The sequence below is a fragment of the Urocitellus parryii genome, chromosome 1 (genome assembly GCF_045843805.1).
Source record: "Urocitellus parryii isolate mUroPar1 chromosome 1, mUroPar1.hap1, whole genome shotgun sequence".
Lineage (NCBI taxonomy): Eukaryota > Metazoa > Chordata > Mammalia > Rodentia > Sciuridae > Urocitellus > Urocitellus parryii.
In genome coordinates, this window is record NC_135531.1 from 163,424,235 (window position 1) to 163,436,755 (window position 12,521).

Here is a 12,521-nt window from a genome sequence, read left to right on the forward strand (position 1 = left end):
GGGCTGCAGACCTCCATACCTGCACCTGGAGATGCACTCCACTCAAAATGAGTAAACATATCAGAAAACCAAGGGTGATCTTCCTCTACAGGGAAAGCAATTGCCAAATACATGAAAAATACTACAAAAAAGAATATACAAAGTAATTGCATTTTTTCAAATGATCAATGGATGTTTTTTAACACATGCTAGACAGGTACTCTATGACTGAGCAACAATACCAGCCCCAAGTAATTGTATTCATCATGTTCTTTTTTTCCTTCCTCTCGCTTATCTCTTTATCTTCTCAGACAAAGACAACCAGAATTTCCAGCAAATGGCCAATGCCACCATGGTAACTGAATTTCTCCTCCTGGGCTCTCCTGAGGGCTGGAATCTGAGTTTCCTCTATTTCACAGTATTCCCAATGACCTACTTGGGTACCTTGTTAGGGAACCTTCTCATTGTCATTGTCACCACTGCTGACCAAAACCTGAACACACCCATGTACTTCTTCCTCAGGAACCTGTCCATCTTGGACATGGGCTTCATTTCCATCACTGTCCCCAATGCATGTGTCAACTCTCTCACTGGCAACAGGGCCATTTCAGTGCCTGGCTGTGCAACACAGATCTTCTTGGTCATTTTTTGTGCATATGTGGAGATGCTATTTCTCACCATCATGGCCTGGGACCACTATGTGGCCATCTGCCAGCCCCTCCAGTACCCTCTCATCATGAACCCAAAGTTTTGTGTCCGCATGATCCTGGCTTCCCTGCTCAGTGGTCTGCTGTATGCAGGTGTGCACACTGAGAACACATTCCAGCTGTCCTTCTGCCAGTCAAACGTGGTCCATCAGTTCTTCTGTGATGTCCCCTCTCTGCTGAGGCTCTCCTGCTCAGACACCACCAGTAACCTGGTCCTCCTTCTTGTCTCTGCTGTGCTGATTTGTGGTGGTTGCTTTACATTTATTGCCATGTCATATATTCGCATGTTTTCTGCTGTGCTGAAATTTCCCACTGGGAAGTCATCGAAGGCCTTCTCCACCTGCACTCCTCACATCCTCGTGTTTTCCGTCTTCCTCAGTTCTGGCACAGCTGTGTACCTGAGGTCCTCAGCAACCTCTGACACCCTCCAAGACATGGTTCTCTCTGCTTTTTACACCGTGGTTCCTCCCTTCCTGAATCCTCTCATCTACAGTCTCAGGAACAAGCAGGTAAAAGAAGCTGTGGGGAGTGTAATGCAAAGACAATTATGGAATGAAATGATAAAGATGCATTTCAGCATCATTCTAATTTGTCTGAGTGAAGTTCAAGATTAGGGCAAATGCTCTTCATATCTGGGTGATACAAGTTAAATTGCCTACTTTAATGTCACTTTGTGTGAATATGGATCCTTTATAAAATGTGTAATTTAATCAATGTGTCTTTTAATGAGTTGATATAATTTAATATATTTGTTGAAATCATTTGTGGAGGCATACATTAAAGATTCATCAAATACTTTGCAGTGCCTGTATCAAGTATTGTCACAGAGGAAAACTTTACCAATCAAATCTGAAGAAAACTTACACTCACATAATATGCTATTATTCAGAGAAGTGTCAAGCAAAATTCTAAGCACTGTGGTACCTAGCTGTATCAATTTAACTACTTTGAATATATGCAATAATTAAATAGTGAAGGAGTTATAACCAATCTAAGTAATTCCTGTCCATTAATAAACAGAGAGCCCTGTTTACCACACCCTGTGTTCCAACAGTCAAATCCATCCACCAGGAAGAGCACCCAGTGCTTCCTTGGCAGTGGCAGCTGCCAGTCTTTTATTATGTCCATGAGTGACTCAGTGTGGGGGACAAAGCATGCAGCATGAGTTGCAGGTCAGCTCTATGGTTTACCTCCCACACATCTTACTTATGTGACATCTATGCTAATGTGCCATGCCTCAAAATTATGACATGGTGGACCATTATTTCTTGGCCTAAATTTCTGATTGGGTCAACTATAAAATTCCCCCCAGTTTACTGTACTTGTTTCTTAAAGTACATCTGTCTGTACTTGTTCCCTGAAACCTTATGGAAATGTATTTGCTCTGATTATTATTATTATTATTATTATTATTTTAACCAAAGTTGCACTTAAGATCTCATACCCAGTCCTTTTTTGGGTTACTTACAATGGGGTCTTGCTAAGCGGTTTCAGGTCTTGCTCCCTTGCTAATGCTGTCTTGGAACCTCTGATCCTCCTGCCTTAGCCTCCTGAGGCACTGTGATTGCAGGCTTGCACGACCCCACCTGTCTTGTGGCAGTCTTTCATCACCTCCCACAAGTTATTTCTCCCCAAGTATTCTAGTGCCCTCACTGGCATATACTTTGAAATTATCAATAATAAATGACATATGCTGAAGGACAATTTTATTTAGGTTTACTTATATAACACAGTGAGAAAAAATATTTATATAATATCACATTCAAGATTTTAAATTACAAATTCTGAAAAACAATTTGTTCAGCATTACACTAATATGAAAATATGGAGAAATACGTAAATGTACATATTACCTAAGAAAATACAAAATAATAAACATATATGATTAATTGATGAATAGACTTATTAAAGTTTTTAGGCAAGGGAATTCTTGTGGTAGGAGCAGCTGAGCACCCCAGCACTGACTGCTGCAGGAAGCCTTGAATTGCGTAACAGGATCCAACCATCCCCACACTGTGTCCCATGGCTTTTGGTTCTCACTGCCCCAATGTTCCCTGCTAGAACAGAAAGACCTTCACAGAACCCCAGATGAATTCTGTACACTCTACCTTTACATGCATTTCCTCTACGACTATAGCTTACTGAATCCTAGTGAGTAGTATTGGATATTTCACATAGATGAGAGGGCTACTTAAATTAATTTTAAATTTAATGTAAAAAGTTGGAAAGCAATTAAATTATAAACACCAGTTCTTTTTTTGTACAGATGGTATTTTTTATTTGTCCTAATTAATCAATTTCACATGGCAGCAGAAGGCATTTTGAAACATTGAACATAAATGGAGCACAACTTCTCATCATCTGGCTGTACATGAGGCAGAGTCAGGTGTGGTGCAATCACACATGTATATAGAATAAAAATGTCCTCATTCCACTGTCTTCCCAGCCCACACTTCCCTACCCTCACTCCCCTATGTCCAGTTTAAAGTTTCTGAATTCTTCTCTAGCCCATCCACCATTACAGATCAGCATCTGTGTATCAGAGAAAACATTAGGTTTTTGGTTTTTAGGAATTTGTGTATTTCCATCAGCATGATATTCTGCAGCTTCGTCCATTTACCTGCAAATGTCATAATTTCATTCTTCTTTAATGCTGAGTAATATTCCCTTTATATATACCATATTTCTTTTGTCCATTCATCTGTTGAAGGGCAGTTAGGTTGGTTCCATAATTTAGCTATTGTGAATTGAGCTGCCAAAAATATTGATGTGGTTGTGTCACAAAGTTTGCTGACATTGTCCTTTGAATATAAACCAAAGAGTGGGATAGCTGGGTCAAGTGGTGGTTTGTAGGAGATTTACGTTTGAGATTGGGTCTCTGATAAACTTCATGACTGTGGCACATTTGGTGGCTAGGAAGTTTCTGTGAAAAGGTGCAGAATGCCTGGCTCTTGGAAAACTTCCATGTTATAGACATGGGAATGCCTGACCACTATAGCAATGCTCTTCCCTGAGGGTTTCCATCTTGATCTTAGGCACATAGCTCCTGGGAATAGAAGAATTTGTTGGCTAGATAACTACAATTTTTCATCAAGCATGCTTCTGGAACTGTCCACCTAACAGTAACTTCAGAAAACGGACTTTCTGGAGAGCTGTACAAAGCTCCTGACATCGCATATTGTAACTATGAAATGTAACTGCAGAATAAGCAATCTTACTGATACTCCAAATAATAATGTGGTTGTGGTACTAACGACCTTATGTAACCTATTGATATAGATAAATGTGGCCACATGGACAAAGAGTAACTCTTCCACCTGGTTTCTATGTCTCTTTTGAGATTCTTTTCAGTGGTTCCATTCTAAATTTTCTGTGGAATCTCCATAGTGTTTTCCAGAGGGTTTGCACCAATTTTCATTCCCACCTGCAATATATAAGTGCGCCTTTTTACCCATCTCCTTGCCAATGCTTATTTGTATTCTTGATAATTTCCATTCTGATTGGCATGACATAAAATCTTAGAGTAGTTTTAATTTATTTCTCTAATTTCTACAGATGTTGAACATTTTTCATATATTTGTTGATCAATTGTATTTCTTCTTCTTGTACAGTGGATGTTCAGTTATTTAGCCCATTGATTAAATGGATTTTTTGTGGGTTTCTTCTCTCATGTTTTGAGTTAAGTTTTTTGAGTTTTTTATATATCCTGGAGATTAGCGCTCTACCTGAGTTGAATGTGGTAAAGATTTTCTCTCATTCATAGGATGTCTTTTCGTGTTATTGTTTATTTCTTTTCTGAGAAAAAGCTTTTTAGTTTGACTCCATTCTAAAAGTTGGCCCAAATTTTTATCATGTCAGCTTAGTACTGGACTTCCATAACAAGACTCAAAAAGCTCAAGAAGGAAAATTAAGAATCAACAAGTGGCATGGATTCAAACTAAAAGCAAACACCTGTTCTATTGAAAGGTATACCTCTTAATGGAAGATATTGAATATTTAACACCTGTTTTAAGATGTTTTGTATCACAAGATCTGGTAGCAATAGATACGAAAAAAGGAAACATTGGTATAAGGACTTTGTAACATCTCAAATCTTGTGTCAAATAACACAAAACCCTGCAGGTGCATGAGAATGGTATAAAATTTCTGCAGAATTGAGCAAAATTATTTTCTTTGTGTATTAGTCATCTACAAAGAAATAGATTTTTATAGTAATACAAATTATGTGACATATCTATTGGAAAGAGAGCTCTTCTGAAATGTTAACTCTACCCTTTAAGGAAACAATATTTAAGAGTACTTGTTAGAGACTTTATTGTGATTATGTTTTTTCAGTGCTTTGTAGAATCAAAACTTCAGAAGACAAAAGTCTTAGAACAACACTTAGTTAGACATTTGATGAGAGTTTAGCAACCAACAAGAAAATGTAGTAACTTATTCTATAGTGTGTTTTATGGTAATATTCATGACTGAGACTATTATGCCAGAATATTCAGAATTTTCTAAGTTTTATAAAGACTTTAGAATATTTACATTAATACCAGAGATATATTGCATTGTAAAAAAGCAGTTGTTTATATTAGTAGAGTTTAAAACAAAATTGGATCAGAGTTTTAAAGGGATTGTTTAAGAAACTAGGGCCAAGGAAGTTGTAATTATAATAGATACCAGCACATAAAGAGATGCTAAGCATTTCACCCAGAGACAGCAGGAAAGTGGCTGCAGCATCTAAGGATATTTTTTTTTTTCTTTTTGCAGTACTGGGGTTGAACTGAGGATCATTCAATCACTGATGCATATATTGGAGACAGGGCCTCACTGAGTTGCTTAGTGCCTTGCTGTTGCTGAGACTGCCTTTGAACTCACAATTCTCCTGCCTCAGCCTCAAAAGATGTTGGGATGATATGCACGCACCACAGTGCCTGGCGGTTTTTTGTGTTTGTTCAGGTATTTTTGTCACAGCAATGCAAAGCTCACCGAAACAGTTTCTAAACATAATCATAGCGAGTGTAGAGTGTTTACCAGAGAAGTCAAATACGGCAAAACATAAGATAACCAAACAAATCAGTCAAATTATACTAGAGAATAAAAAAATATGTCTACAAATAGATATGTTGATTAAAATATTTCTGGCATATGCAAATAATTGTTTGTCCTTAATCTTTCAGAAATGAACAAATGATGCATACTACAAGGTCAACTAATTTCAGTGATGTTATGCTCACTTCAGCCAGAATACACATCATATACTGAGTGACTTTATTTATATGAAATTTCACATATATGGAAATTCAAAGATACAGAATACATTTAGGGTTTTCCAGTGATTGCAATTAGGGATAATATGAATAATGTGTGTAATGGGTTAGGTGGTCAATTTGAAGTAAAAAGTATTATGGAAAACGATGTAGCTGGAAATCATACAATTATGCAGTGTGATAACTCACACTGACTTGAGAACCATAAACTGTTACAAAGGTTAATTTTATATCATGTGGATTTCATCTTAATGATATGAAATTTTTTTGCTGCTGAACTGGATGTAGTTTTATATGTTTTCCTCTTACAGGTTAGTGAATGAGTGAGAGCTGCCCACCACACTTAATTTTAACTAATCCATATAAACACCTACCACTAACTTACACTGAGGTGAAGGAGGGCAGAGATGAAAACACACAGTGAGCACCATCAGTCTCTCCTCAGTGTCATTAGTTTCTCAATAACAACTAAAGTCAATGCCCAGCGGAGGAATTTCCGTGTGTCATCCACTGTCCCTACTGGCATGTGGCCAGGTCCTCTCTCCTGGGTTGTGCAGGTTTCACTGCCTGGTAGTGTGCTCAAGCCTCCTGCTGTCTCTGCAGGCTGAGCTCTGGGCTCCCAGGAGCCCTATTCCCACTGGCTAGGCACCATGCTCACATCTAGGCACCATGCTCACATAAAGCAGTGGTGATCAAGCTCCCAACTTCCTACATGGCAGTGGGCTGACTGGACAGATCCACCCTGGCTGCAGTCACAGTGGATGGGAGAAGCCAAGGAGAGATGTGGTTCTGCACCATCATGGAGAGTAGGAGACACTCAGTAGTGAGGACTTGCATTTAGAGTCCAAATGCATCTAAGATTCATAATTATTCTGCTCTGAAAATTGCAATTTCATCCAAAGAGTCAGCTAGCCCAGGAAGGGTTTGGTGAATTCTGAGAAGAGCACAGGAAGCACAGAGGTCCTTATAACTGCATTATGGTGTTTGCTGTCATTGCCATGGCTTTAATAGGAACACCGGGACCTTGGGGACATCTGCATGGTATATGGAAGTAAAGTGTGTAATAGTTCTTTGTGTTGCTTCTTGTTGGTTTAAAATTCTTTTCTTCGGATTACTTTAACTTTTAATACACTTAGATAACACCCAAAGTAGTTTGCACAGAAATTCCATAGAAGACTAATAAAAATATTCACATTAAGACAACAAGAATAAAATGCAAAACATGGTATAGGATAGGTAGGTAGATAGGAATGATTTTATATAGCTGATACACATGCACCTAAGTCAATAACTGGGAAATATTTTTAATGTAGTAGGCAAGATTCATTGAAATATTTTGAACATTAATCTCACTCCTTTCTTTTGTTCACAAATACATGTTTTCAATTATTTCTTTGTGTGTTTGGTGACAGGGATTGAACTCAGGGCTGCCTAATCATTGAGCAACATCCCAGCCCTTTTGAACATTTATTCTGAGACAGGGTCTTGACAAGTTGCTGAGGCTAGCTTTGAACTTGAAATCTTCCTGTCTCAGCCTCCTGTGCTGCTGGGATTATAGGCATGCACCAACATACCCAAGCTTTCAATTATATTCTTAATTTTTTATACTAAATATATGTTACCTATGACTATGAGGATGTGTGTGTCCAGTGGTATAAATATAAAAATAAAGTTGCGTAACATTTGGAAGCATATTTTTATTTTCAGAATAGATGTACCTCAGCATTTTTAATGACTTATCAGAGACACTAATCAATAATTCCTAATATGGAAAATATAATTTAGAAAATAATTTATTCTTGTGTCTTCCAAACCAAATAATATTTGCAGTTTTGAAGTGCTCTTTTTTATTTTGTAATTCATTATTTGAAACACTATCAACAGAAATTAAAAAGAGAAAACTCTCAGCTTTTACCACTTACAGAGAAAGCACCTGGGCAGTCCCTCTTCATGTTCCTGGAGTTAAAACATGCTAGTTCTCCTCACACACATTGTGCTGACTCTCACTTCTACCATCCCTTTCTGTTATTTATACCTGCATCTTATTGTCTTTGCGAGAGATTTCTCTATAGGCATTTTTGCTCCTTAAATGAGAATGTAGAATTGAATCACACCAAAATATTAAGGCCAATCTATACAATCTAAGCCATACTTTTATTTTAAAAATCCAGGTTCAAAAAGTTATCCTATCTTTAGAATCTACTGAAATTATCTGAGGCTCTCTGTAAAAATTAGGCGGTGCTTTGTACATTTATTTTATTGTATTTATACATGACTTTGGATTGGTGCTCCATAAATGGAAGTTTTTGAAGATTGATACATAAAAAAAAGAAAGACAAATTCAGAAGAATTTATCAAACCATAGCTAAATCACACAAAGGAGGACATCAAGTAAGTTAAGCCTCAAACTGGTTTGTGGAGAATTTGATGAGTTCTATTGGAGAAGGAAAGGCAGTATTTGCCTTAGTGTAGAAAACAATAATAAAGAAAGAAAATGTCTCTGTAGTTTTATGCATCTTCTAGATTTGAACCCATGTTGATGTCCCATCTGTATGTGACAGGATGTCCTGAGGTGATCAACAGGAGCTCCTATAGCTCCTGGAATCCAGGTTAAAGGGTGAAAAGTCTGGCAGATTTCCTTATTAGTTAGTATATATATATAAAATACAGTATATATCAAATACAGAATTTTTCATATTAATTTGAATTTTTATATGTGTACCATTTTATTTTTTTTCCTTCAGAGTACTCAAATCATGTTTTTAAAAAGACAATGTTTTACTAAAACTCAGTATCTGCAGCATATTTTGCCATATTATAAACCATTAGTAAATATTTGTCAAGATTGCCTGCTTTAAAATCATCTTCTTTCTGCACAGAAGTGGGGGTATGTTATTTCAAATTAACACACACTGTATTCTTACAGAAGTGAAGAAAGGACATCACTGATTTAGAAGGTACTCACTTGTAAATTAGTGGAATCAAGAAACTTAGTTCATATTGGCAGTTAGTCAATTGTGCTACATTGCATTTTTATTAACTACTATGCATGAAGTCACTTACTTGCTAAAATCAAGGAATTTATACCAGTGATTTGAGTGATTAGTACATATAGATTTACTAAAAGGTATAATAACATGTCGACTTCTAACACTAACAGAAAAATTAAAGACTAAGAAAGGGTTTCAGAGAAAAAGTTACATCAAGAAACTTAGTTCATATTAGCAGTTAGTCAATTGTGCTACATTGCATTTTTTATTAACTACTATGCATGAAGTCACTTACTTGCTACTAAGAGAATAAAAAGATGAATGATACAAGGTCCCAAATCAAGGAATTTATACAAGTGATTTGGGTGATTAGTACATATAGATTTACTAAAAGGTAAAATAACATGTCGACTTCTAACATTAACAGAAAAATATAAGAAAAATTAAAGACTAAGAAAGGGTTTCAGAGAAAAAGTTACATTTTAGCCTCTTTAAAGAGCAGTATATACTAATGGGGTAAATTAAATCAGTTATGGCTTGGTAGAAAAGGGGCTCTGTCAACAAGTTCCAGGGTACGGTGTGAACAAGGAAGTCACTGACATGTGAGTTCAGGTTTGTGTCAGTGAAGAATGGGGGATGGGGCTAGCAAAAGATTGTAGGTAGATTAAGTAGGACACCTTAACTTCACCCACACTGTGAAATTAACAGTAATGTTCACGAGTCTGGTCCACCCACCAATGACATTGGGGGACACATACATTTTCAGAGGAGCCCAGGCAGGCTCAGCAGGAAGGTCTCTTTTCTTTTCTTTTCTTTTCTTTTTTTTTTTGAAGGTCTCTTTTCTAAGGGTGAGTGTTGTTAACATGGCAAGGTGCTAAGGCAGACCCAGGTTGCAGAGGGCTGAGGAGATAATGATTTTGGTGACAAAGGATTGAACCAGTCTGAAGTGCTGCAGGAGTGCTATAACTCATATGAGCAAAACATTCCTTGTAGGGTATGCAGTCAGTAACTTTCTGTACACTTATGATAACTTTAAGAAGATTGGTATATAAGGGAAGTGTCAAAAAGAAAAGGGACAATGATTGTCTAAACAAAGGAATCTTCAACTTCATGGTTCTGAGCACTGAGTAAAAACATATTAAGGTAAAAAGTAGAAGTTTAGTAGAATGTCAGTCTCTAAAGTCCTTACACTGATCTACTTGAGAGAAAAATAGCCCCTGGGGGAGCTGAAACAGGTCTGGCTGAGCATGTGTGAGTTTTTCATGTTCATGATGATAAAGTCTGACACCATTCTTACAAAAATATTTATAAATTATAATTTGAATTATTTAGTGTAGATACAAAGGCAAAAAAGTGGTGAAATTGCATTTATGGAAGGCAATGAGGTAATAAAATTACAGAGCATTAAAGAACGTATTGTCACACAGGTGATCAAACAGGAGAAAAGGTGACCAATACTTGCTAATGCTCTGCTTAAGAGTCTCAGGAGGTTAGAGGAGCCTTGATGGGGAAACTGAAGACAAGCACTGAAGGCCACATGTAGACCATGGGCTGCAGGCCTCCACACCTGCACTGGGAGATGCACTATGGTTAAAAATTATTAAAAATATCAGAAAAAGAAGAGTGACCTTTCCTCTGCAGGGAAAGCTAATGTGAAATACAAGAAAACACTCTGGACATAAATATGTAACATAATTGTATGAATTATTTTTTCCTTCCTCTCTCATCTATTTATCTTGCCAGGCAACCAGAATTTCCAGCAAACGGCCAATGCCACAATGGTGACTGAATTTCTCCTCCTGGGCTCTCCTGATGTCTAGGATCTGAGTTTCCTCTATTTCACAGTATTCCCAATGACCTACTTGGGTACCTTGTTAGGGAACCTTCTCATCATCATGGTCACCACTGCTGAACAGAATCTGCATATGCCCATGTACTTCTTCCTCAGGAACCTGTCCATCTTGGACATATGCTTCATTTCCATCACTGTCCCCAATGCCTTTGTCAACTCTTTCATTATCAACGGGGTCATTTCAGTGACTGGTTGTGCAACACAGATCTTCTTGGTCCTTTTTTGTGCAGATGTAGAGATTTTGATTCTCTCCATCATGGCCTGGGACTGCTATGTGGCCATCTGACAGCCCCTCCAATGGATCCTCAGTTTTGTGTCCACATGACCTTGGCTTCCCTGCTCAGTGGTCTGCTGTACTCAGGTGTGCACACAGGAAACACATTCCGGCTTTCCTTCTGCCAGTCAAACATGGTCCACCAGTTCTTCTGTGACATCCTCTCTCTGCTGAGGTTTTCCTGCTCTGACACCACCAGCAACAAGTTTCTTATTCTTGTCTATGCTGTGGTCATTTGTGGTGGTTGCTTTCTTTTTATTGTCATGTCATACATTCACATATTTTCTGCTGTGCTAAAATTTCCCACCAGAGCCCCAGGGAAAGTCTTCTCCACCTGCACCCCTCACATTCTCCTGGTGTCCATTTTCCTCAGTTCTGGCTCAGGTGTGTTCCTGAGGTCCTCAGCAACCTCTGACACCCTCCAGGACATGGTTCTGTGTGACTTTTACACCGTAGTTCCTTCCTTCCTGAATCCTCTCCTCCACAGTCTCAGAAACAAACAGGTAAAGAAGCTGTGAGGAGAGTAATGCCAAGACAGTTGTTGTCAGGGAAAATATAAAGATGCCATTCAGCATCATCCTAATTTCATTGATCGTGGTTCTTAATTAGATACAATCCTCTTTATATTTGAACTTTACAAGTTACTCTGTCTACCTTTCTATTGCATTATTAGAAGCTGAGTTATTTCGTAAGGTATATTTCTGTGACTTACCATATCATTTCAAGGGTTCCTTCATAGATTGTGTTATTTCATCAATGCACCTTTTAATGATTAAATATAATTCAATATATTTGCTAAACTCATTTGTGGTTATATATTTTAAAGAATCATCCCATATGTCAATTACCTATATTAAATACTGTCACCAAAGAAAACCTATAAAATCTGGAGATTACTTATTCTTATATAATTTGCTATTATTCAGAACAGTGTAGAACCTACTTGTAAACACTGTGATACATAATTTGTCAATTTACTTACTTTTAAAATATATAAAAAATCAAATCTTAAAGAAGTTATAGCCAAAATGTAAAGAATTTCACAGTAACATTTTTCTCCATCTGAACCAGGCAAAAAAAAAAAAAAAAAAAAGAGACTCCTTTCTGTGAAGTAAAGAGTGGCAATGATTAATGCACCCCATGTCCCAACATTCACAACTTTCCACAGGGAACAGCAGCCTGTGCTTCTTTGGCCACGACAGGGGCCAGTCCTTGATTATGTCTATGAATTGAGGTCAGCTTTCTGATGGTTTGTCTTCTACACATCTTACTCCTGTAGTGTTGTGCTAATGACTTAGTCCTAATAATCATGGAGAAATAAACGATAGTTGTCTGGGCCATGCCAACTCTTACATTTCTTCACTTTTCTCAAATTTGTGATGCAAACCTCTGTCTTTATTTGTGAAAGTCATTTTGTTGTTTTTGTTGCTGGTAATGTTTTATTTATTTATTTTTTAAAAT

General features: G+C 37.4%; 1 protein-coding gene across 1 annotated transcript; it reads left to right on the forward strand.

Annotated features, from left to right (window-relative positions):
• Positions 1-316: 316 nt before the first annotated feature.
• Positions 317-11,072, forward strand: LOC144256606 (olfactory receptor 14C36-like). The gene is made up of 3 exons (XM_077801942.1): positions 317-1,221; positions 3,473-3,531; positions 10,780-11,072. The coding sequence occupies exons 1-3, from the start codon at positions 317-319 to the stop codon at positions 11,070-11,072; spliced, it is 1,257 nt and encodes a 418-aa protein (XP_077658068.1).
• Positions 11,073-12,521: the final 1,449 nt, after the last annotated feature.